The 22,265-nt window shown below is 27.3% G+C and overlaps 1 protein-coding gene across 1 annotated transcript; it reads right to left on the reverse strand.

Moving 5' to 3' along the window:
* Nucleotides 1-18,971: 18,971 nt before the first annotated feature.
* LOC112294877 (small ribosomal subunit protein uS8) lies at nt 18,972-20,523 on the reverse strand. Its single transcript, XM_024545877.3, has 3 exons — nt 20,308-20,523; nt 19,686-19,846; nt 18,972-19,292 (listed from the first exon to the last, which is right to left on the reverse strand). The coding sequence occupies exons 1-3, from the start codon at nt 20,438-20,440 to the stop codon at nt 19,194-19,196; spliced, it is 393 nt and encodes a 130-aa protein (XP_024401645.1). The 5' UTR covers nt 20,441-20,523; the 3' UTR covers nt 18,972-19,193.
* Between the last annotated feature and the right edge of the window lie 1,742 nt (nt 20,524-22,265).

Genomic DNA, 22,265 nt, shown 5'->3' on the forward strand with positions numbered 1-22,265 from the left:
TTATATTAGAAGGATTTCATGAGCTATATTTCTTAAAGACAATAGATGACCATCTATAATTTCTACGTGAACAAATTTAATTTTCTTCACTAAAGTTATATTATATCTTTTAGCAAATTCTTTATTTAAAAAAATATAACGAGGCTCCTAAATCTAATAAGGCAAAGGCTTTATGATGTTTAGTTGTATGTTTAGTTGTATTGAGTCATTTATGTTGCATGTGTTTCTAATGGTAAAAAGACTTCAAGTGGCATTCCAAGCCAATATTAAGATTTCTAAAATGTATTTGAAAAAAAAAATACAGATATTCTATCACAATATCATTCCTATGACTACTCAATTGACCTTTAAGAAAGAGTTCAACTACGGTTTGGACCAATTTACACTTTATCTCAAAATGAGTTGGCTAAACTAAAAGAATATATTAAAAAAAAAATCTAGCCAAGAACTTCATACGCCATTCGAAATCTCCAACAAGAGCTCCAATTTTATTTGTGAAAAAAAAAGATGGATCATTACAGATGTATATTGATTATCAAGGACTCAATAAAATTACTATCAAAAATAGGTATCTACTATCTTTGATATTTAGACTTTTTAATCAATTAAATAAAGCTAAAATATATATAAAAATAAATCTATGAGAAACATATGTGGATATAAATTTCACTCTTCAATCCGAATTATAATATGGTTTCAATTAAGAGTTTCTTGTAATTGGTGGTATAAAGTGAAGTATGCAATTGGAAAAAAATCAAAGAAGAACAATCACAATACAAGTAAAAGAAATAAAATCAAGTAATAACAACATCCGAAACTAAGTCATAGTCTATTCACTATATTTTTATCCAATAAAAAATAAAAATAAAAAATAAAAAATATATATTTTTAGATAGGTAAGTTTATTATCTTTCTAATGACATAAAAAACATATAAATTCAAATTATTATGAATAAATTATAAAGTTTTAAATATAGGAAATAAATAATTTAAAAGTAAAATAAAAATATTTTATCTTAAGAGTAACTTACTTATAGATCAAGGATTTGAGCCTCATTAAGGCTCACATATAGTGCATATGGGTTTTTTAAAGAGTCCTTGAGGCCTTAGTCTTATCTTTCTTCCTATACCCAAGGTACTACAATTCATATGGGATTTGTATACTTCTCTTCCTATAAAGACTAGACTAACTAATGGTCCTCCTATTTTCTACTAGTAAAACTCATTTTTTTTTATATTTTTGACTTTACTATGGTGTTTAAAAACATCCTATTAGCTTAAGAACCTTGTATGGTCTTTGAATCTCGCTTCATTTTTTCATAATGGCTCCCAAGGTAATAAAACTCATTTTTATCAAAGTCTTGGAAATTACTCTAAAAATTCTTAAAAAAATCTAAATAAATTATAAATAAATTTTAAAATTCTTATAATATTTACATAATACTAATATCAGTTTTAAAATATAATTTCCTATCTTGATGATTTTTATAGTAATAAAATCAATTTAAATCTACTATAAATCCTACTTTCTATATAACTAATTAAAAACACATGAGGTTCTTTTTCATGCTGCTTCTAATTACTAACTAATATTTGTAGTTTTTTTTATAAATAATATATATAAATAGAAGGCCAATATAAATATTAATCTTAATAAATATTCCTCAATACTCAATAATAAATAAAAAATATTAAATCAACTAAGATAATTACCTCCAAGACTTACTAAGACTCCATTTCTTTTCTACTAATATTATTCTCCTTCATTTAACATCTTTTAAACACATCCTTACCTAAAAATTGTAATTTTGGTGCTCTACATGTATTCTTTTGCTCTAAAACAACTAATGTGTCAATTTTATGACTCACAATATACAATCTGATATGCATCAAAGAAGGATATGAATGGAAGACAAAACAAAGTGGAAACAAATAATAAACTTCACTAAATAATATATCATTCAAGAAAAATTTCAGCAATCAAGATCAACTACAAGATTCATAACAAAGAACTTCTTGCAATTGTTGACTGATTTTAAGAATGGCATCATTATCTAGAAGATACTTTAAATCTAGTCATTGTTTATATCAACCACAAGAATCTTAAATATTTTATGTCAATATGTATTTTGAATTGTTTTCAAGCTCATTAGAGTATGTCTTTGACAAGATTTGATTTTAAGGTCACTTATCAATCCAAAAAATAATAAGATTTATCAAACATACTTTCTAGGCATGTTTATTTTGCATCAAAAGAAGGTTATGCATCTTTTGATCAACAAAAAATAAATTTTTTGAAGCCAAAGCACTTTCATCTTTGAGTAATAAAATCAATATTGACTATTGATGCAAACCTTATGAAAAAATTCAATCAAGTATGTCCTCTGATCTTCTTATTCATGAAATTAAGAATCATTCTTCTAAGTCTCATGATGCTTCTAAGTTTGAGTTCAAAAATAATACATTCTATTTCAAATGATGCTTATATATTCTAAAAGGAGATGCTTATTTATGTATTCTTCATGCATATCATGACTTTATAATAGCCATATATTTTGAATACAATAAAACTTTAGAACTTATATCTAGAGATTTTTGGTCACCACAAATATAAAAGGTAGTAAAAGACTTTGTTTAGTCATGTGACATTTGTTTAAGGTCAAAAATTCCTCACCATTGATCCGATAGACTTTTTTAATCCTTACCTATTCCAAAACAACCATGGTCTTTTCTTTCTATGGATTTTATCATAGATCTTTCAATTTCAGATTTTTATGACTACATTTGTGATATTAGATTGTTTCACCAAAATGACACATTTTGTACCATGTACAAAAACTATTATAAGTGAAGAAATAACTAAGCTTGTCCTTGATAACATCTATTGCTATGGATTACTTAAGGATATTATATCAGATAGAAGAACTTAATTTGTATGAAGATTTTGAAAAACACTTTTTAAGAGTCTAAAAGTGGATATTAAACTATCTTCAACTTTTTATTCTCAAACTAATGGATAAACAAAGCATGTAAATCAAGTTTTGGAGTAATATTTTAGGTGTAACATCAATTATCAACAAGAGGATTGGACAAATCTTTTGCCATTGGTAAAATTTGCTTATAATAATATATTACATTCTTCTATACAAAAAATATCTTTTTTTGCTAATTATGAATATTATCCATAATTTGATACTTTTGACTTTTCAAAAGCTAATAATCCTATGGTAAAGGATTTGATAAATCATTTATTAAAGCTATATTCGACAATGAAGATGCAACTAAAAAAAAATCAAGAACATAAGAGTAACGCAAATTCTTATTGTAAAGAATAATTTCATTTCCACATTGGTGATAAGATATGTTTACTTTGTCATAATATTAAAACTATTCACCTTTATTACAAGTTGGATTATTGTAGACTTGAACCATTTCTTATTTGTGAATAAGTCAATCTAGTGGTTTATCAATTACATCTATTAGAATCTATGAAAATCCATCATATATTTCATATATCTCTTTTAAAGCCATATAAGACAACGAATATCCTAAAAAGAAGACAAATACCATTGCCTCCTATTGAAGTGGATAATAATCAAGAATTCAAGGTGTAAGAAGTCTTAGATTCAAGATGATACCGACATAGGTTAGAATAACTTATTCATTAGGATGGATATGATATTAATGAATGCACATGAGAGCTGGTAAAAAAAATTTATAAATGTAATAAAAAATATCAAAGATTTTCATCAACAATATCCATCAAAAGTAAGGTAAACTACAAGAAATCTTTGCTATAAAAGGAATAAAATTTAAGAAAAATTACATTTTATCTTTTATCTTTGTTTGTAGTTTCTGTATAATTGTGGCATTAAAGAGATAGAGAATCAAAAATCAATGGATTCAACTCAAGAATCATTATATGTTGACTTATTGGACAAGCTATTGCAATTATCACAGCCTTCAAGATAACATAATAGAAATGAAGATCTTTAAGAATGATATATTCTTCCTCAAATAAATAGTGAGATAAAATGCATTGTTGTATTACATGAAGCCTTACTTGAGAATTTATCAAGCACGTGGTTGTGGAAGATAGAAAGAGTATTGCAATAAAAAGATTTTAATTTTAATAGAATCCTAAATAACTCTAATTAAATCATAAAAATACTAATTAAGTTTTAATCAAATTCAAGAAACTACAAAAAAAATATAAAAGAAGTATAAAGAAATCCTAAAAAAATTCAAAAAAAGCATTAAAATAATATTTAAAATATATTTTTAATAATTTTTAATTAAATCTTAATTTGATCCTAATTAAAATCTTACTAGTTCTTATTTAAATCCTAAATCAAATCCTAATCAAATTAATCTAATCCTAAGGTAGTTTAGAACCTCAATATCATTCAATTACACCATTGATCTTGCTTAAGATTTTACACACTTTTTAGCAACTAAGTTAGCAACAAGCATATAAAATTTGAAGAATAACAAACTTAAATTCTACTCAGATGTTAGTTGGCTTCGTATTTCAATTTGAATGTTAAAATTCTAATGCCAATATCTCCTTCTTGAACTATTGAATTGCATCCAAAATATACTTAAACTATGAAAAATCAAGTTTAGTTTCTATTCAAAAAAAATTCTTTTTAATCCAATCAATTGAATGCTTAAGATCTTAAAAATACACACCGACCTTCAAATTCCAATTTTTTAGACCTCAGCCTGCAAAAACCTTCACTTATTTTGATCTAACCATTTGATTGATCTCAAAAAAATTATACATACTAAGAACTAAAATACCAATATATGGTCCAAAATTCACTTGTATATACACCACAAAATTCAAGAAATTCTCAATTTTGGAGACATAATTCTATTTTGTAAAATCTAATCCAACTAAAAACATAATTAACTTTGAAAAAATTCCAAAAATTGAATATTAACTTGATTGATATAAAATCAATGCTTAAAAAAAATTTTACAAGTCTTCTCTCAAATTTCACTCTCCAAACTACCAAAAAACCTTAAAATTGCCAAAAGTATGTAGTTTTGTTCCTTGGGATTTGATTTCAACCTAAGTTAATAACCAATCTTTTTTGGATATCAATATTTAATAATTTGAAGTAATTTTTACTTAAACCTATTTGTAACTCTCTTATAAACATGTCTATATTAATTACTTATCTCATTTATTTTGATTTCAAGAATTTATGCACCTACAAAATAAATAAAAGCCCCTCCTTTGAAAGGCAGTATTAAGACTAAACTTTTATTACCTTTCTAACATTTATCCTTGTTTTTTTATCACATCTTCCTACTAGGATCATTTATAATACCATATATGTTTTTATTTTTCACCATATAATTGTGTTACTATACATTAGTATTTAGTATCATGACCTAAGAAGAGACTCTTGATGTTTGGTGATTTTATTGGATGTTAGAACAACTTTTGATGGTGTTATAAATATTTTGTATTATGTTTTGTTATGAGTGTTTCAACAATGATCAAATAATAGAGTGGTATTTTTGCCTTAGAATGGAATATTATCGATGACTGAGAGGACTTATTAATTACCTTTGAAGAAAATAAAGATCAAAATATGTGGCAAATATAATGTGCCGCATCATAGACTTCTTCAATATATGATCACCATTCCTTGTAGAACTTATTCCTAGAGGGAAGGATAATATTATGAATACATATCTACTATAACTATTAATTAAATAATATGAATAGATAGAAATAAATAAAAGTAGACAAAAATAAATTAATTTTATAATACCTTCTAGAAAAACTTCCTAAAAGCTTTTTAGATGTTGTTTTGACTTTACATATATTTGTAGTTGATTGATAGGTTAGAAACTTGGTTAACAAGCTAACCACATACCACATGTATTGATAGCTTGTAAAACAAGTTAATTATGTGGCGTCCATATAGAAAATTTGCCTTACAAGTTAAAATACGTGTCATGCAAAGTCAACACATTTTTGGAGATCCTATATAATATTGCCACATAGATCTTAGGTAGATAGTATATAGAGAGGGAAGAATGAAGTCTTCTTCATTTTTATCAACTCCTTTTTTGTTTGTAGTCTAGTTTCAAAAATATATGGTTTCAAGAATCTCTAATTTTATTGATTTTTAGCAATAGCCATTCTAATTTTTTCTTTTAATATACATACTTCTTTATTTCTATTTTTTGAAAGAATTCAATTTGTTTATTTATTTTTATTAAGTTCATGTCCTTAATATTATGTTTATGAGACTATGGCAAATGAAATATTTAGTTTTGACTTTTGAAGATTTATCAAACCAAGTGAAAGGCCAAGCACTAAGAACAAAGTTTACAAATGGAATTCGGAGGTTTTTGCTTGAAGATGTTATTTGTCGCTATAGAAGTGTGAAAAAGATTATTATAGATTATGAAAGATCAGACACAAATGAAGCTCACAAATTCTTTTTATAAATATAAAATTAAATTATTATTGATTACTTCTTATAATCTAGAAAAAAATGCAAAGAGTGAACATGGACATCTACTAATTATAAAAGCCTTGATTAAAACTTGCAATAGAAGATTAAAGGAATGGCCTTAACTTTTATCTTATGCATTATGGATTCATCGAACAACACAAGATCTATACTAGTAGAACTTATGATAAGTCAAAAACCTATTATGACAATTGAAGAATATGTGCCAACTTAGAATATGCTATTTCAAAAAGATAGATTGATATAAGAAGAATTATTGATTATTAGAATCCAACAACTTGAGCATAGATCAGAAGATGTGGAACTAACATTGAAAAGATTATTAAAGGTTAGGCTAGGAAATAAGACTTGATTTAATAAATAATATCAATTAAGGCTTAGAAAAATTAAAGAAGCTATTTGGGTACTTGTTTAAAACAATAGTTTGGATAATCGGCAGAGTACTTTGTAAAAGTTTTTAAAATAATAGTTTGGAGTATACATAATAATAACAATCAATGATAATGCCACATATTCATTGAAATATTTGGATACTAAGATTAAGTTGAGGATAGGATTGGGCTAAGATTTAAAGGTCAACCACTTTTGATTATAGGACAGGATTGAAATCAAACCTCTAGCTAGTAAAATGGCTATCTAGGATAAAGTAAGAATTCATTTGAAGATCGGCAATTGGAATTTGTAAGCTAGTTTTTAGCTTATTTCAAAGGTATAAGGCTTCTTTTTATAGGATTTGGATTGACTTTGAAATTATTATTCAAAATCTGGATTTATATTGGTGACTTGGAATTTATGCAATACAAATAGGACTAGCACTTTCGGCTAGTTCATAAAATTTGTCTCACATTTATGATTCAAAATTAAATAGTGGTTGGCTAATTGGATGTTCTAAGTATTTGTAAAATTTTGTATTAATCTAAAGGTACAATTGAAAGATATATGGATTTTGGTACAAGATATCAGAAGTTGACAATTTGAGATTGGATAGGATTTCTATGTTATCTAAAGATTTACAAATTGGATCAAGTTGAAAACTAGCATGGTATTAGAAGAATTTAAGATCAAGCTAGACATCAATTTTGAATTGAAGTTAATGGTTGAAAAAAAAGAAATCACTATTGGAACATCTGCATCATCTTTTAAGTTGGCGGCCAAGTAACTTCAATGTGGTTTTTGGACTATTTGTCACAATTTGTAAGTTAGATTGGATTAAATTTTTCTAAGCAAATAAAAGACTTATAGTGGCATTTTTATGCAAATTTTTGCATTGAGTGGAAAATCAAATTAGAAGTTATAGCTCACAAAAGCTCATTGATTAGGAATAGGGCTTACAAAGAAAAATCAAAATTGTCTAATTATAAAAGAAATAAGGTGATTGGATTTTATGTATAATTAAAGTTAGTAAAAAGATTATTTTTGAATAATTTTTATTGACTTTAAGTACTTTTGAATTAAAATTGAAATTGCTTTCTTCTTACATGGATGAAATCTTATTAGGATTTCTTAGATATTTATAAAATATAATTTCATCTTCCACAATAATGTGTTTGGTGCATTTCTAAACAACACAATATATATTATGATAGTCTTCATAAGTCCAAAAGGCATTATATTATATTCAAAATTATCCATAGTTAATTTGAAAAGTAATCTTCTATTCATCTCTTTTTTTGATGTGGACTAAGTTGTATGCTCTTTATAAATTTGTTTTTATATAGATCTTTGCTTGATTGAATTGGTTAAAAAGTCCTAAAATCAAAGATAAAGGATATATATTTTTTTATGATGATCTTGTTAATTCCTTGATAGTTTACTCACATCCACAAAGATCTATCTTTTTTCTTCACAAATAAGATAAGAGCTCTTGCTGGAGAGTTTAAATGTCATATGAAGTTTTTAGCCAAGTTTTTATTAATGTATTCTTTTAGTACAGCTAACTTGTTCTACAATAAGCTATAGATTGATCCAAATGGCAATTGAACTCTTTTTTGAAGATTAATTATATAATTATAGAATTGATGCTTTAAAAAAATACATATATTTTTTAATCAAAAATTTATTTAAAATCTTGAATTATTAATAATATCACTTAATGTCTTTCTACCATCAAAAATAGATGTGGCATATATAGCAAAAGAGAAGTCTTCTTTTGTCGCATGCATGGAAGTTCTTGTATCTACAAGTAAGAGTTTTTATATATTAAATTTATGTATTTTTATTTAATTAAAAGAATTTTGGATTAATCTACAAAAAATAGTTATGATTATAAGAAATTCAATTTATTTGATGATTATATTTCTTTAACTAAAATAATCCTAAAATAACTAGGTTTGAAAGAAATCTTATCACATTAAATTTTATTATACTATTATAAGCTTTAATTGCTATATCTAAAGGAATAATTTTATGGATAATATTTCTAAAAGTCAACAAACAATCATCTATGACTTCTATATGTATGTGAAGCTAAATTTCACCACTTGATGAAACCTATGCCACACAATAAGTCCAAGAGGTGGAATTGGAGAGCTCCCAATTGTGTAATTGTTAGATTAATTTAAATCTTTATATTAAAAATTCAATTATTTTTAGGCCTTCTAAGCAATGATTACCAACATTAAATTAACATGTTAAATAAAATTTACTATACAAACATAATAAAAATAATTAACTAAGTTATTACTATTAATTGACCATAAGAATAAAAACTTAAGTTTGAATTAAAAGCTAAGTTAAAAGTTAAGTTAAAAAAAGTTATAGTTAAAAATTAAGATTAAAAAGTTAAGTTAAAATTAAAAATTAAAAATTTAAGTTAAAAGTTAAAATTAAAAGGCTAAATAAAAAAGTAAGTGAAAATTTAAAATTAAAGGTTAAATGAAAAAGTAAGTGAAAAGTTAAAATTAAAAATTAAAAAGTTAAAGTTAAAAACTAAAAGTTAAAATTAAAAGTTAAAGTTAAAATTTATTAGCAAAAAAGTGAAATTTGGAGCTTACAAGTCATTGTGAAGACGATAGTAAAAATAAAGTGAGAGAGGTAAAAGTGAAGGTACCTTGACAACACGTAGGGATTGAAGGCAGCGACTCCCTTCTACTCCAAAATTCGCCAAAATTTGAAATCGGCTTCAATTTGAATGATTCTTAGCTTGTTGCAAGGCTGACTTAAAGGTGCTTTTGATCCAACAATTCTTGTTGCCATCTAATGATCCAGTCGTGAGAATTCCTCCTTTGAAGTTGAGTGATCCAAACTGCTGCAGTGACCAACCCTCTTCACTTAGAAATTCACTAAAAAGTTAGATTGTCTTCAAATTCAACAAAACTTATGCCTTTCAGAGCTTAGCTTATAAAGCTTTATTCTCCCAAAATTTCAAATAAATGAAATTACTATGCACTGAGAAATGTCTTTCCAAACTCGATTGATTCAAACTGCAAAGGCAGTCGACTCCCTCAAACTCAGAAATTCACCAAAAATTCCATCTTATTCCAAATCGAGCAAGTCTTATCTTTTTGGAAATCTAACAACAAAAGCTACAACTATTCAGAATCTCACATTGAAACAACAGAAATTGAGTGACTGATTGAAGAAAATCCGAGGCCCTTGAAACCCTTGGGATATTTGAAAGGCCGAGGAGATATCTACCTCAGTGAAACATATTTTAAAACTTAATGACCATCCTTCACAATTCAAAATCCATACATACACAATCACAAGGTTCACAATGAGAATTAAAATCTAAATAAAATTAAGATTAGGATTTCGGCCAAATTTTGGCATGGCTCCACCCTTCATCCAAAAGAAGAGAGAGAGAGGGCTTGGAAAACCAAGCCTCTCTTAAACAATTGAGTGGAGGCTTGTAGAAAGGTGGCTACATCTCCACCCTTGATTTTTAAGATTCCTAATCTAGATCTACAACCTTCATTCATCCAAGAGCCAATCTCGTTACCAAGGCTGATGGCTCTTGTAAGTAGTTAAGAAAGCATTTTTTTTGTAAATCTAACTTCACTATTGTGTTCAAAAAACCTTTTTAAGCTAAGATCGACTATTCACATGCCTCAATCCATGCTCAATTATAATTTTCATGGAAGTTTTTACTTATAAGGATCTTGGCAATTTTTGTAAAATTCTTCAAAATGAGAATTTCATTGCTTCTCTTGTAATTTGAAGGAGAGGTTGCTGATCTTGTTTTCTTCATTCCACAAGGTAAATCCGGTGCCACCATTGCATTAAAAAGACTCCCATTAAGTAGAAGAACCACTATACTGCATAAATTTGTTGAATTTGGAGGAAAATCCAAAATTACCATTGTTAACTTTCCTAAATATTTTAGAAAATTATAATTCCAACTCCTAAATCATGTGAATGATCATAGATGCATTTATAGTCTTTTAGTCAACCCTTATAGTAATGACTAACAATCTCTAAATTATTAAACTAACTAAGTTGCTATTCTAATTTTCTAACTCTTATCACTTTAGTCCTAATTAATCTAATTCAAGGAATTAAACTATGATTTATACCATCAAAGGTTGTGATCCTAAAAATTCTATAAAACTAAATTCCACTTATATAAATCCTAATCTAACATGTTTAATTATCATAAAATAGGAAAATAACAAAAATTTAAATTTTAGAGTATAATTGAGAGCTCACAATGTACAAATTTAATTTTCTTAACTAAAAGTATTTCTTATTTTTTGACAAATTCTTTATTTATTAAATAAGTTGAGGCTCTTGAATTCATTAAGGTAAAGATTTTTTGATTTTTAGATCTAAACACACATCTATTATAAAAAAAGGTGAGGGATTTAAAAAGAAAATAAGACCTTTACTAGATATTATATATTATTCAAGTTGTACAATCGCTATTATACTTAAAAAAAAACTTGTTTTTTAACGCATTGTCTTCTTAAGCAACGGTGCTCCTTATTTTATAATTACAATGCATCTTTGGACAATATTGAGTAGTGTACTTAGCTTCTCTATAATACAAGCACAAACCTTTTTGATGATATGAAGTCTTTTTCTATTTAATGTAAGATTTAAAATATACCATATCAATTTGTATTAATTTTAGCCTTGTATCATGGACATATTTATTCTAATAGTTATCTAGATAATATAATTAAATAGAAATAAATAAATAAAATATTAATTTGATAATATCTTATAAAAAAGATGTTTAGAAGTATTTTCATCTTTATACATGTATATAGGTAATTGATAGATTAGAAATTTGGCCAACAAATTAGCTACATCTCTCACAAGTTAGTAGCTTGTGGCATAAGCTAACTATATGGTATATATATAAGAAACTTGTCTTATAAATTAGACACATGTCTTGTAAATTGGACACAAATTAGAGATTCTATAGAATATTGCTGCAAAACTTCTGTTTAGATAGTATATATAGAAACAAGAATAAAGACTTCTTCACTCTTATCAACTCTTTTCTTGCTTCTAATTTAGTTTCAAGAATTTTTAACTTCTTAGTTTTTTGCAATAGCCATTCTAGTTTCTTATTATATATATTTATTTTCTTAATTCTATTTTGTCATCTTTCTTTAATTCATTCTTTACTCGTTTACATATCTTCTTTTAATTTTTGTCTTTGACAACTTAATGAACAAGTTTTTAAAAACTTAGGAATTACTTACATTCCTTGATGTGTTCTTCTTTAATCAAATTTTTATTTTAAGCACCTTTTAAATAGTTGATTGTTACATGCCATGCCTTGAGCAATAAATTATTCTAAAAAATCTACTTTTGACATTATCAATAAAAAAATCTTAAATTTTATCTTCTAATTTATATCACAATTGATTGAAAAGAGCTTTGCCATTCCAATCTATGTTCCAAGCAAGTTTTTTGAATTCAATAGCATATTTGATGGCTGATTATTGTTGCATGGCATGATTTACAATTTAAAAATACATGGAATATCTAGCTATAGAGAGTTTAGTTTTAATTTATTGACTAAGCTTCAATAAGTGATTTATTCCATGTTTAACTTATATGCAAAGTCTTTGCTCTCAAAACCTCTTCTTTTTAGATAAAATGTCCAAATTGTAGCTAAATTCTTCAAAACATATTTTTTTAACAAAAAAATATTTCTTTTTGAATTTTAGAAATTTATATCACTTGATCCAACTATTCAATATCTTTTAAATTCTTATATAATATAACTATTAATTTTAAGTTTTACTACAAAAAAATAAATTATAAAATCACTACCAATTTTTTGGCATCTTAGAAACCCCTAGTAGGTACTCTAAACCCTAACTTACAAGCACCTGAGCACTATTTTCTTCATATTTCAAAAATCCAAAATTCAAATGCCATAAAATTTATGAATAAATTTTACTAACATGATTACACACATCTTAAAAACTATTAAACTAAAATCTTATCAAATTGCTCAAGATATAGCTCAAAACACAACTATTAGTAAATTAGGTCACTTACTATCCTTAGATTGCAAGTATTGACTTCAACCTCCAATATCTCCTTCATTTCAACTTCAAATCCATGAAACAGTATGCCAAAAATATAGCTAAGAAAGTCCTCTCTCCAACCTTAATTGCCAATTCTTTATTGCTTTTGTATATATGCGTTATGTCCAAAAAAGTGATAGTAAGTACAAAATCAATACCTTAACTTTGAGCGTCCATATTTCTTTCATATAAATTCCAAATCACACAATTTTTATACCAAAATCATAGTCAAAAACCTAAAAATTTTTACCCTAGTCTCCAAAGCTCAAATGACTTCAAAAGAATAATCCTAATCTCTAATAAGGCTTCAAGCAGCCTTATTAATATCTATTGGGCATGAATTTTGGCCAATAGGAATGGAGATTTTCATCATCCATCTCCATTCATTCATGTGGATGTCCTAACTACTCTTTTTTGCTACCAAAATCCTTCTCTAACCTTTTTTTTTATATAAGATCTATATAATATATGCCTTAAATATCAAATAAAAGAAACAAAATAAGACTTCAAAGATTACCAATACCTAACAAGGGTGACTTTAAATATGTAAAATTTATTATTAAGCAAAATTAATCTTAAAAACCACTATCAAAAGAAAATGAAGTTATATAAATTCTAATAGTAGTTCTTTTAAACAACCTCTTTTGAAAGTAGTAATATAACTATAATTTACAATGAATTAAAATCTATTAACATGGATCTTATCATATTACTTAGTAAATTGTATATCAAACATATAAACATAATGTTTTCATATGGTAGCCAAATCATATTACAAGACCGTGATCCTTATCATAAATATAAGAGATTAATGTCTATTATTCTTTTTTAATTACTTTCTCTAAATATGTAATTTTTAGGAATGAATTCAAATTATAAAAGAATAATAAATTATTTTCTATCAAAAGTATAAATTAATAGAGAACATTTCTAGATAGAAGTGCACTTATGAACTCAACTTAAATAAATCCATTATGATATTAGAAGGAATGCAACTTTAGATAGAACTTGACTTATTACAAAAATCCTTAAAATTTTGATCTTGTTCCATTAAACTTCTTGGACATATTAATCCTTGCCTCTCTTGTGCTTGTCAAAGAAAGATTTTATAAATTTAGTTGTGAGGTTGATCTATTTGCTTCTCTCAATTGTACAACTTTTTGGCATAGACTTTGAACTTTCTATAAATATAGAAATAAAGCTTCCATAGTTGGTATTAGTAATATGTGAAATTTCTACCTTAAAAGTATTAACAAGCTTATTAAGATCTGCAATAGTTACAAATCTATTCTCACTTCTACTATGTGTAATACCTATGATTTTTTCTTCTATTTCAAATAACTTAATAAATCCACAAATCAAATAAAGGAGGTTAATTTTTATTTTTTAATATCAAATAAAAATTTCTACAAAGAAGAATGATCTACTTTCTTTAAGAAAAAAAATATATATATGATTTAAAAAACAAATATTGTTAGTTCAAAGGTAGATAGTTTGAAGTCTTTGAAATACAACAATAGAAGCAGGGTAATCTACTCACTTCTAAAAACAAGATATGAAAAATGAATTAGCACTCTTTTCAATTTGTCAAGGAGAAGAATTCAAAGAAGATATATAAATAAGTGAAAAATGAATCAAAGAGAAATGATAAAATAAAAATAAAGAAAATAAATATATTTAATAAGAAATTGGAATGGTTATTGCCAAAGACTAGAATATTAAAGACTCTTGAAACTAAATTGAAAGCAAGAAAGGAACTTATATGAATAAAGAAAGCTTCGCTCTTACTTCTATATATACTATCTATCTAAGAGCTATATGAGAATGTTCTATAAGACCTCCAATGCTTATCCAATTTGCAAGATATGTATCTAACTTATAAAACAAGTTTCTTATATGTGTGCCATATACTTAGCTTGTTTCACAAGCTACTAACTTATGAGACACATGGCAAACTTATTGACTAAGTTTCTAACCTATTAATCATCTATAGACATGTTTAAAGGTAAAAATACATTTATGAAGCTTCTAAGAAGCTTTTTCATAAGATATTATTAAATTAATCTCTTTTTTTTACCTACTTCTATCTACTTCTACCTATTCATATCATTCAAATAACTATTAGAATAAATATGTCCGTGCCACATTGATATTGATTTTTTTATAAAACAAAATTTGATATTGAAACTATTAATGTTCTATAGTATGATATTTCAATGCTTAGATTCTACATTATATATATATATATATATATATATATATATATATATAATATTATATTTATTTTTTAATATATTCATATTTATGGCTATTTCATGAAATATATTTTTTATTATAAGAATTATAATTACCACAATTTATCTTACGTATCATTGTTATATTTTTAATTTGATAAATAATTAATTAAATAAATAATTATATTCCTTTTATAAAGTCTATTTATATTTTAATTTCTTAAATTTTTTTTAAAAAATTTAAAAAGAATATATATGTACATACATATATTATTTACATAGAATAAATATAAATAGAATAATTTTATAATTCATAATCTTCATTTGATGCTAAATCAATAAAATCTTCAATCAAACATTCTTATGTAATGGTTTTAGTTTCTTTTATTTTTTTAAATATTATATTAATAGCAATTTTTTATGACTAAATTTTAATTTTCATATGAAACTTAGTAAATCATTTGATTTGCTTTCTATCTTAAAATATTCATATTCTATATAGAAAATGAAATGCTAATGGTTCACCAATAATCACACACTACTAGAAATTCAACTTTGTAGATGATAGAATAACTTGCCTATATTTTTGAACTATTAATCTTATTTTTAAAAAAAATCAAATCACATTCATGGAAATATATTTAATTTTTACCTATTTTAAATTGAACATAACAAAATTTATAATATAAAACTCATTGTCCTTATTTATATTCAAAAGAGAAAAAAAAATTGAACCTCTCATATGTCATAATATCAATATTGGCACACCTTGATGTTCTATTACTTTTTATTTTTGTAGTTTGCATTATAACACAAAAGAATTCAATTAATTCTTATATAAAGCACATCAAGGGATAAACCAAAGGAGACAAATCATTTCTAATTGGCTGCATCTTTCATTGTTTTCATCAAAAGTGAGAGCAAAAGGTCAAAATCTACATGGTGTTGCTACAAATTGCCGAGAGTAGCGCTACAAAATCACTAGGCATGGAGCTCAGAAGCACCACAACATGCAACATGGAATTTCACCTCATGTTAAGCTTCAAACAAAAGACTAATTTACAACACTTAATTTACAATGTTTTTTTGTGGCCAACTGCATACGTTTCCATTAGTATGTATGTATATAGACGGACAAAACAATGATCAAAGAAACATGTTGAATAGTGGGCAACTAACTGCTTCAGCAGTCTAAGGTCCAGTGGTAGCAACAGTAAAATGAGGGGATTCAAATCCAAGTCGACAGGGCGGAGAAACCCACGCGTGAAGTTTTCCACGACCAGCCGCGTCTTCCATCGAATTGCGAGATGCGTTGGGAGCTGCGTCGACATGGTCCCGGAATCCCCCCGCCCCCCAACGCCCCATCTGCAGCAACAACAACGACATCGGGAACGAACCCTGAGCAATATCGAGCCAATTTCTTAGTGGTTGCTTGGTTTCTCGGTTCCACAGTCGTTAGTTACTACTCTGCTTCATCGACGTTGCAGACTCAATCTGGGTCCCTTATTATTCCTTGTGCTCCATATTTACAATCCATGGTTCCATGCTACCACTACAACCTCTTCACCTCCGCTCAGACTCTGATTGATATATATATATATATATATATAGATATGTTTCTCTGTGTGTGTGTTTCGATCTGAACTCCAGGCTTGTGCGATAGCTTCAATGTTTAACATGTGAAAACTTGCAGCAGATCTGTCAAAGTTTAGTGGCTGTGGTTGGGTCAAGAGGGCTCAACAATTGGGTCCTACGAAAACCAGCCTAGTCAGGTCGATGTGTGCAGGATTCATAATTCTGAATGTGTGCACATCATCTCTGAATTCTTTGTTTTTTCACTAAAGAACTGAAACCTCTAGGTCTATTTCAAAATCCTCCTAGTTTTGATGGTTCTTTATATATATATATATAATCATATATAATAACTGTGTATTTATGTATATTTAATAATATTAAAAGTTAATTTTATTGATAAAATAATTTAGGTAATTTAAAGATAAATGATAATTGATAAAATTCACTTACTTATTTATCTACACAAATATGTTTATTTAAATATTTTATAAATAAGTTTTTAATTTGTTTTAAGTTTACATTTGATAGTGGTAAGAGAAATTTTGGATGGTGTAGACTAGCACAATAATATTCACTTTAAAGGTAAAATTTTGTTTATTAAAATTATGATTTTACAAATTTAAATCTTTTGCAAATTTGTGATATGAAATTAGACATATTTAGAAAATCATATAAGATTAGGTCAAAGAAACATATAATGATAAGAATTTGCTATTAACCAAGCTATGCCATGGTTAAATACTTATTACAAAAGATGTAACAATGATTGTGTATGATAATCCAATAACATTTAGGATTATTTGTTAATATTTTGTTGCATTTGTAGTTATTTTTGTAGCATTAGAAAAGGTGCTTATTAAACAAAATGATAATAGATGAATTAATCATATGATTGTAGGTACTATCTTGTTAAATTAGTAACTATGATTTTATATTATTTCTTTAAGAAAATGAATGTAGTCCAACATATTGCATTGTTATCACTTTGCTTTCTTGCATATTGTGATTTGTAAATTTTTGTCCAAAAATCTAAAAAGATAGTTGATTTATGTACTTGATATGGTTGTTATGCAAATATCACTTATAAATTAGTTTGCATTGATAAAAACTTGTATTATTTTTTTTATAGCTCATTATTAGGTGATAAGGCCTTAAAAAATGTGATTGCCTTTACTTGAGCTTTTGTCATGGTTTATTATGTATATTGTTTAGTCTTACTAGCAAAAAAAATCAATTGTGATTTCTAAATGGTAAAGATAGTTTTGGATGATTTTTTTTAATAATAATAATATAAATAATAATTTTAATAAAACCAAAAATGCTGTGCATTTAAAATCTAATAAATATCAATATTATCAAAATCAAATTGCATTGTCACAAGTATAGTTTTCTAATAACCTTAATAATAATTTAAAATATTATAATTGTATAGTTTTTAATTTAAACAAAATATTGAATTTAAGAATTAAATTTGTAAATCTAAAGTAAGATCTTTCTATTTTTTAAAAATATTTTTCTAAAATAAAAAAATCAAATATCATATATATATATATATATATATGTAGGGAAATGATAAAGCAACTCAAATTTTTACTAAATCAATCCACATGTTTAAACCATCATTGTACCCTTTCAACCCCATCCTTGTTTCTAATGGTTGTCCCTGTTCTTCACGTTCCTAGTCTCCTGCCCTTGTCCTTAATAATGGTTGAGAATAGCAAGAGTGCAATGATAGTTAAGATAGAGTGGGTCGCTTTAGTAAAAATTTGGGTTGCTTTATCATTGTCCAATATAAATATGCTATAGGACAACCAAAATAATCAGTCATTCTAAGGTACAAATATAATTGCAACCTTCAAAATTGTTGGAGTTTTAGCAAAAAACTAAACCAATTCTGGTATCAAACAGTACATCTATATTTTAAAAACAATTATCTAATTTCCCTACATATATATATATATGGTATTTGATTTATTTATTTCTAGAACAAGTATCTATTTTAAGATAGATACAAGCTTAAATTAATTTATTACAAGTTTATAGTAATTATGAGTGCTAAGAAATGAAATCTCTTTGCCATTTACATGAAATCTGATGCATTTCAACAAATTATATAAAAACCACTCCCACCAAAATTGTGACGGTAGAAATTTAGTGAGAAATAAACAACAGTATTACAAAGAGTGCTGCACGAGAATTGGATTGATAGATATAAGTGCAGGGTACTTCGAAGAATTCTTTTCCCGAAAATTGCAGGAAAATCACAATTTGAGGAACGGCTTTGCTCAGACTCCTGCTCCACACCTACCCTAGCGCTTAGGTCGATCCCAGAACCCAGAGCCCTCAACGCAAGAATGCGGGCTTGAATAAGTTCAGATATCTAACCCTGAACACTCTCAGTAAAAGAAGCCAAGGACCTTGCCTCCTACGTTCTTTCGCCTGGCCTCATCGTGATCCATAATGCCAGCTGACGTTGTCATCACAATGTAACCAAACTGCACCACAAAACCAAAACAACAAGTCGATACGGCTTACGGGTTTATTTTCTTGAAATAGAAGCTATATTTTGAAAGCGATGCGGAAGAGTAGAGAAACTCAACGTAAAATTTACACATTGTAACAATCAACGCCATCGTATTCCTCTGCTTAATACAAGCTATATCGCATGTAGAAGAAAAAAATAAAAAATAGAGGACGATTTTTCAGCCTAGAAGTCAGTAAGAACACGTAGAAAAAAGACATGCAACAATGCAAAAGGCCCGCATAAGATATTCCGAGGAACATTCCTCATCCTGATATGTTTCTACTTCTAGAAACAAAATTTCATCCTAAGCCGTGGTAACCCTGAATGCAAGGCCAGAGTGCGAAAACATCGAGAAACCACAAACCTGGCGAGAAGGTAGGAGCCGAGCAGTCCAAGCTTCAAGCTCACCAACTCCCACGTTGTAACGGGGACTGATGACACCGCACTTGTTCAACCTGCCATTAAGCTCCACTACGATCTTTCCAGCTCGGTGGTCATCTACCAGCTCAAATTCTCCAATGTATCCTAAAAAGACAGGAGAACACTAATTAGTCAGAGAGATTTCTTCAGCGTTGTAAAGCACGCTAACAGGATAACCAAATTCCATAAGGGGAAGACAAAAACATCGTCCACAACTAATACAAAGAGGTTGAAAAATCAAAGCCACGAAACAGTCCATGCGAACCCTATCACGTAGAAGGGAGCTCCAGTACAGGCAACGCTGGATTCGATTACATTTCCAACAACACAGATCAAAGTCGTAAGGAACAAAAAAAAAAAAAAAAAAAAAACAAAAAAAAAACAAAAAACAAAAAAAAAAACGTATGATCACAGGCTCGTGGCACTAGCAAGAAAAATACCAAAGAAACCCTAACCCTAAATCAACAAATTCGTAATTCCTCACGATCGTTGCATTGAGAATACAAACATCCGAAGATTCAATAAAATCCATAGCTACGCGAACAGGTTGGACTACAAATACACACCGTGCTTCTGCATCACGGACAAAAACTTGATGACGACCTTGGAGGAAGGGCGGATGAGCACTTGACGCTTCCCCCGCTTCTCCGCGTTGAACATGTTCTTCAACGCATCGTTCAAGACGCTGATTCTCACCATCGTGGATAAAGTGTATGTGTGAGTGTAACCCAACACCTGTTAGCAGCAGCAACGGCAGCTCACGCGCAGGGATCGAGGGCGCGAGAGGCGAAAGGAAAAGCTCACGGCAGCTCGTGCAGCCTTGTTGGGAGAGAGACGACTCCCAAACCTAAATCGGAGGAGGTTCGGCTCAGGTTCGGTCCGAAGCTGAAACCAGTGTGCTGATCACTGTTGAAGAAAAAAAAAATCGATAAGAAGATAAATGTGGGGTTTGAAAAGTAAAATGTATGATATAGAATTAAAGCTGAAGCACAGATAAAATCATAGTGATGGGTTAACATGCTCTAACTAATCTGTATGGTATCCTCAAAAACGTTATCTGTGTCAAAGTTTAGTACATCTATATATATATATATATATATGAATGTTAAATAGACTCAGGGTTTTACTAAATTTATCCACCCATCATAAAAAATAAATAAAAAAAACCACTAGATTCATTTCTCCACTATTAAATCTGAAACCAATGAAAACCAACCACATTAATCATGATAACCATATTCTTTATCATGGGTAGGTCGATTTAATAAAAACGTGGGACTATTTAATATTCCCCTATGTCTGTATGTATGTAGATATATATATATATATATATATATACTTCAACATGTTTTTATATATATCTTTTAATCAATTTTTTTGGTTGTTAGATCTACTAATATGTAAGATCTAAGGATTCATATGGGTATATTTAAAATATCATTCATGTGGCCTATTAGTTGTTTTATTTCCAAATTAAAAGTTAAATAATTAAGTAAAAGGTGATATTGAAGGCTCCTTTGGTGCAACTTTCTGTTGTACTTTGAAAAAATAAAATCTAAATAAGATCTATATTTATCACCATTTATAAGAAACCTATTCCATGTCAGTTTTTTCTTTCCTTTTCTTTTCTTTTCTTTAAATTATGATGAAAACTATAAATTATCATTGAACCCATTAAGACAAATCATGCACCAGATTAGTGGCTTTTACAGAAAAATATTGATGCACATGATTCATAATATTTATAGTTTTCAGATTAGGAGATATCATAACTGTCATAACTTAATTTTTTTTGCATTTAGTTGAAATTTCTGTTGGTTACTCAAGTAAAACATTTTAACTAAATTAGCATTTGAAAGAACACATGTATTTATGGTATATGTATACTAAAAGAGATATACAAAATTAAAATACAATCTATTTTGCATCAACAGTAAATTTTATTTTTACCAAACTATGAATAAGTTGTATAAGTATATTACTGTATTTAACCTTCAAATGAATTTTCGTCAATCATATCATTAATTTACACCTTCTACAAATAAATAGTTGTATTTATGATTATAAAGTGTTCATTACTTAAACATATGTTTGTTTGCAACTACTATTTATTTAATAATATGCAAATTAACAAATTAAAAGAATATCAACGACATCTGTTAGTATTTTCATTACAACTCATACAGTAAAGTATGTGTATTTCTTTTATTTTGCAGTCAGTTTGTAACTGTGTGATGTAAAATTCAGTCAAAATATTTGCAAGTTTTTGGTGTTTATATAAATACAAGTAAAATTTAATTTTACCAATTTTCGACACACATACAAAATTTTATTAGTGTATATTGTGAAGAATTAAACATGCATATTAAGATTAATTAGGACAAGTTTATCACAGGATCATCATACAAATCATGTCGAAGTTAACAAATCAATAAAAATTTAATGAAATAAAATATAATGAAATCATAACCACAAATTTATACTGAATGGCCTAAATATGGTTCTGCACCTTGTATCTTTTGTC

Source organism: Physcomitrium patens, chromosome 1 (genome assembly GCF_059467195.1).
Source record: "Physcomitrium patens ecotype Gransden chromosome 1, ASM5946719v1, whole genome shotgun sequence".
Classification (NCBI taxonomy): Eukaryota; Viridiplantae; Streptophyta; class Bryopsida; order Funariales; family Funariaceae; genus Physcomitrium; species Physcomitrium patens.

Coding starts and splice junctions, on each gene's coding strand:
- LOC112294877 (XM_024545877.3), bottom strand. CDS start 20,440: ATGGTGAGAATCAGCGTCTTGAACGATGCGTTGAAGAACATGTTCAAC. Junction 19,847..20,307: donor GTCCGTGATGCAGAAGCACG/GTGTGTATTTGT, acceptor CTGTCTTTTTAG/GATACATTGGAGAATTTGAG. Junction 19,293..19,685: donor GGCTCCTACCTTCTCGCCAG/GTTTGTGGTTTC, acceptor TTTGTGGTGCAG/TTTGGTTACATTGTGATGAC.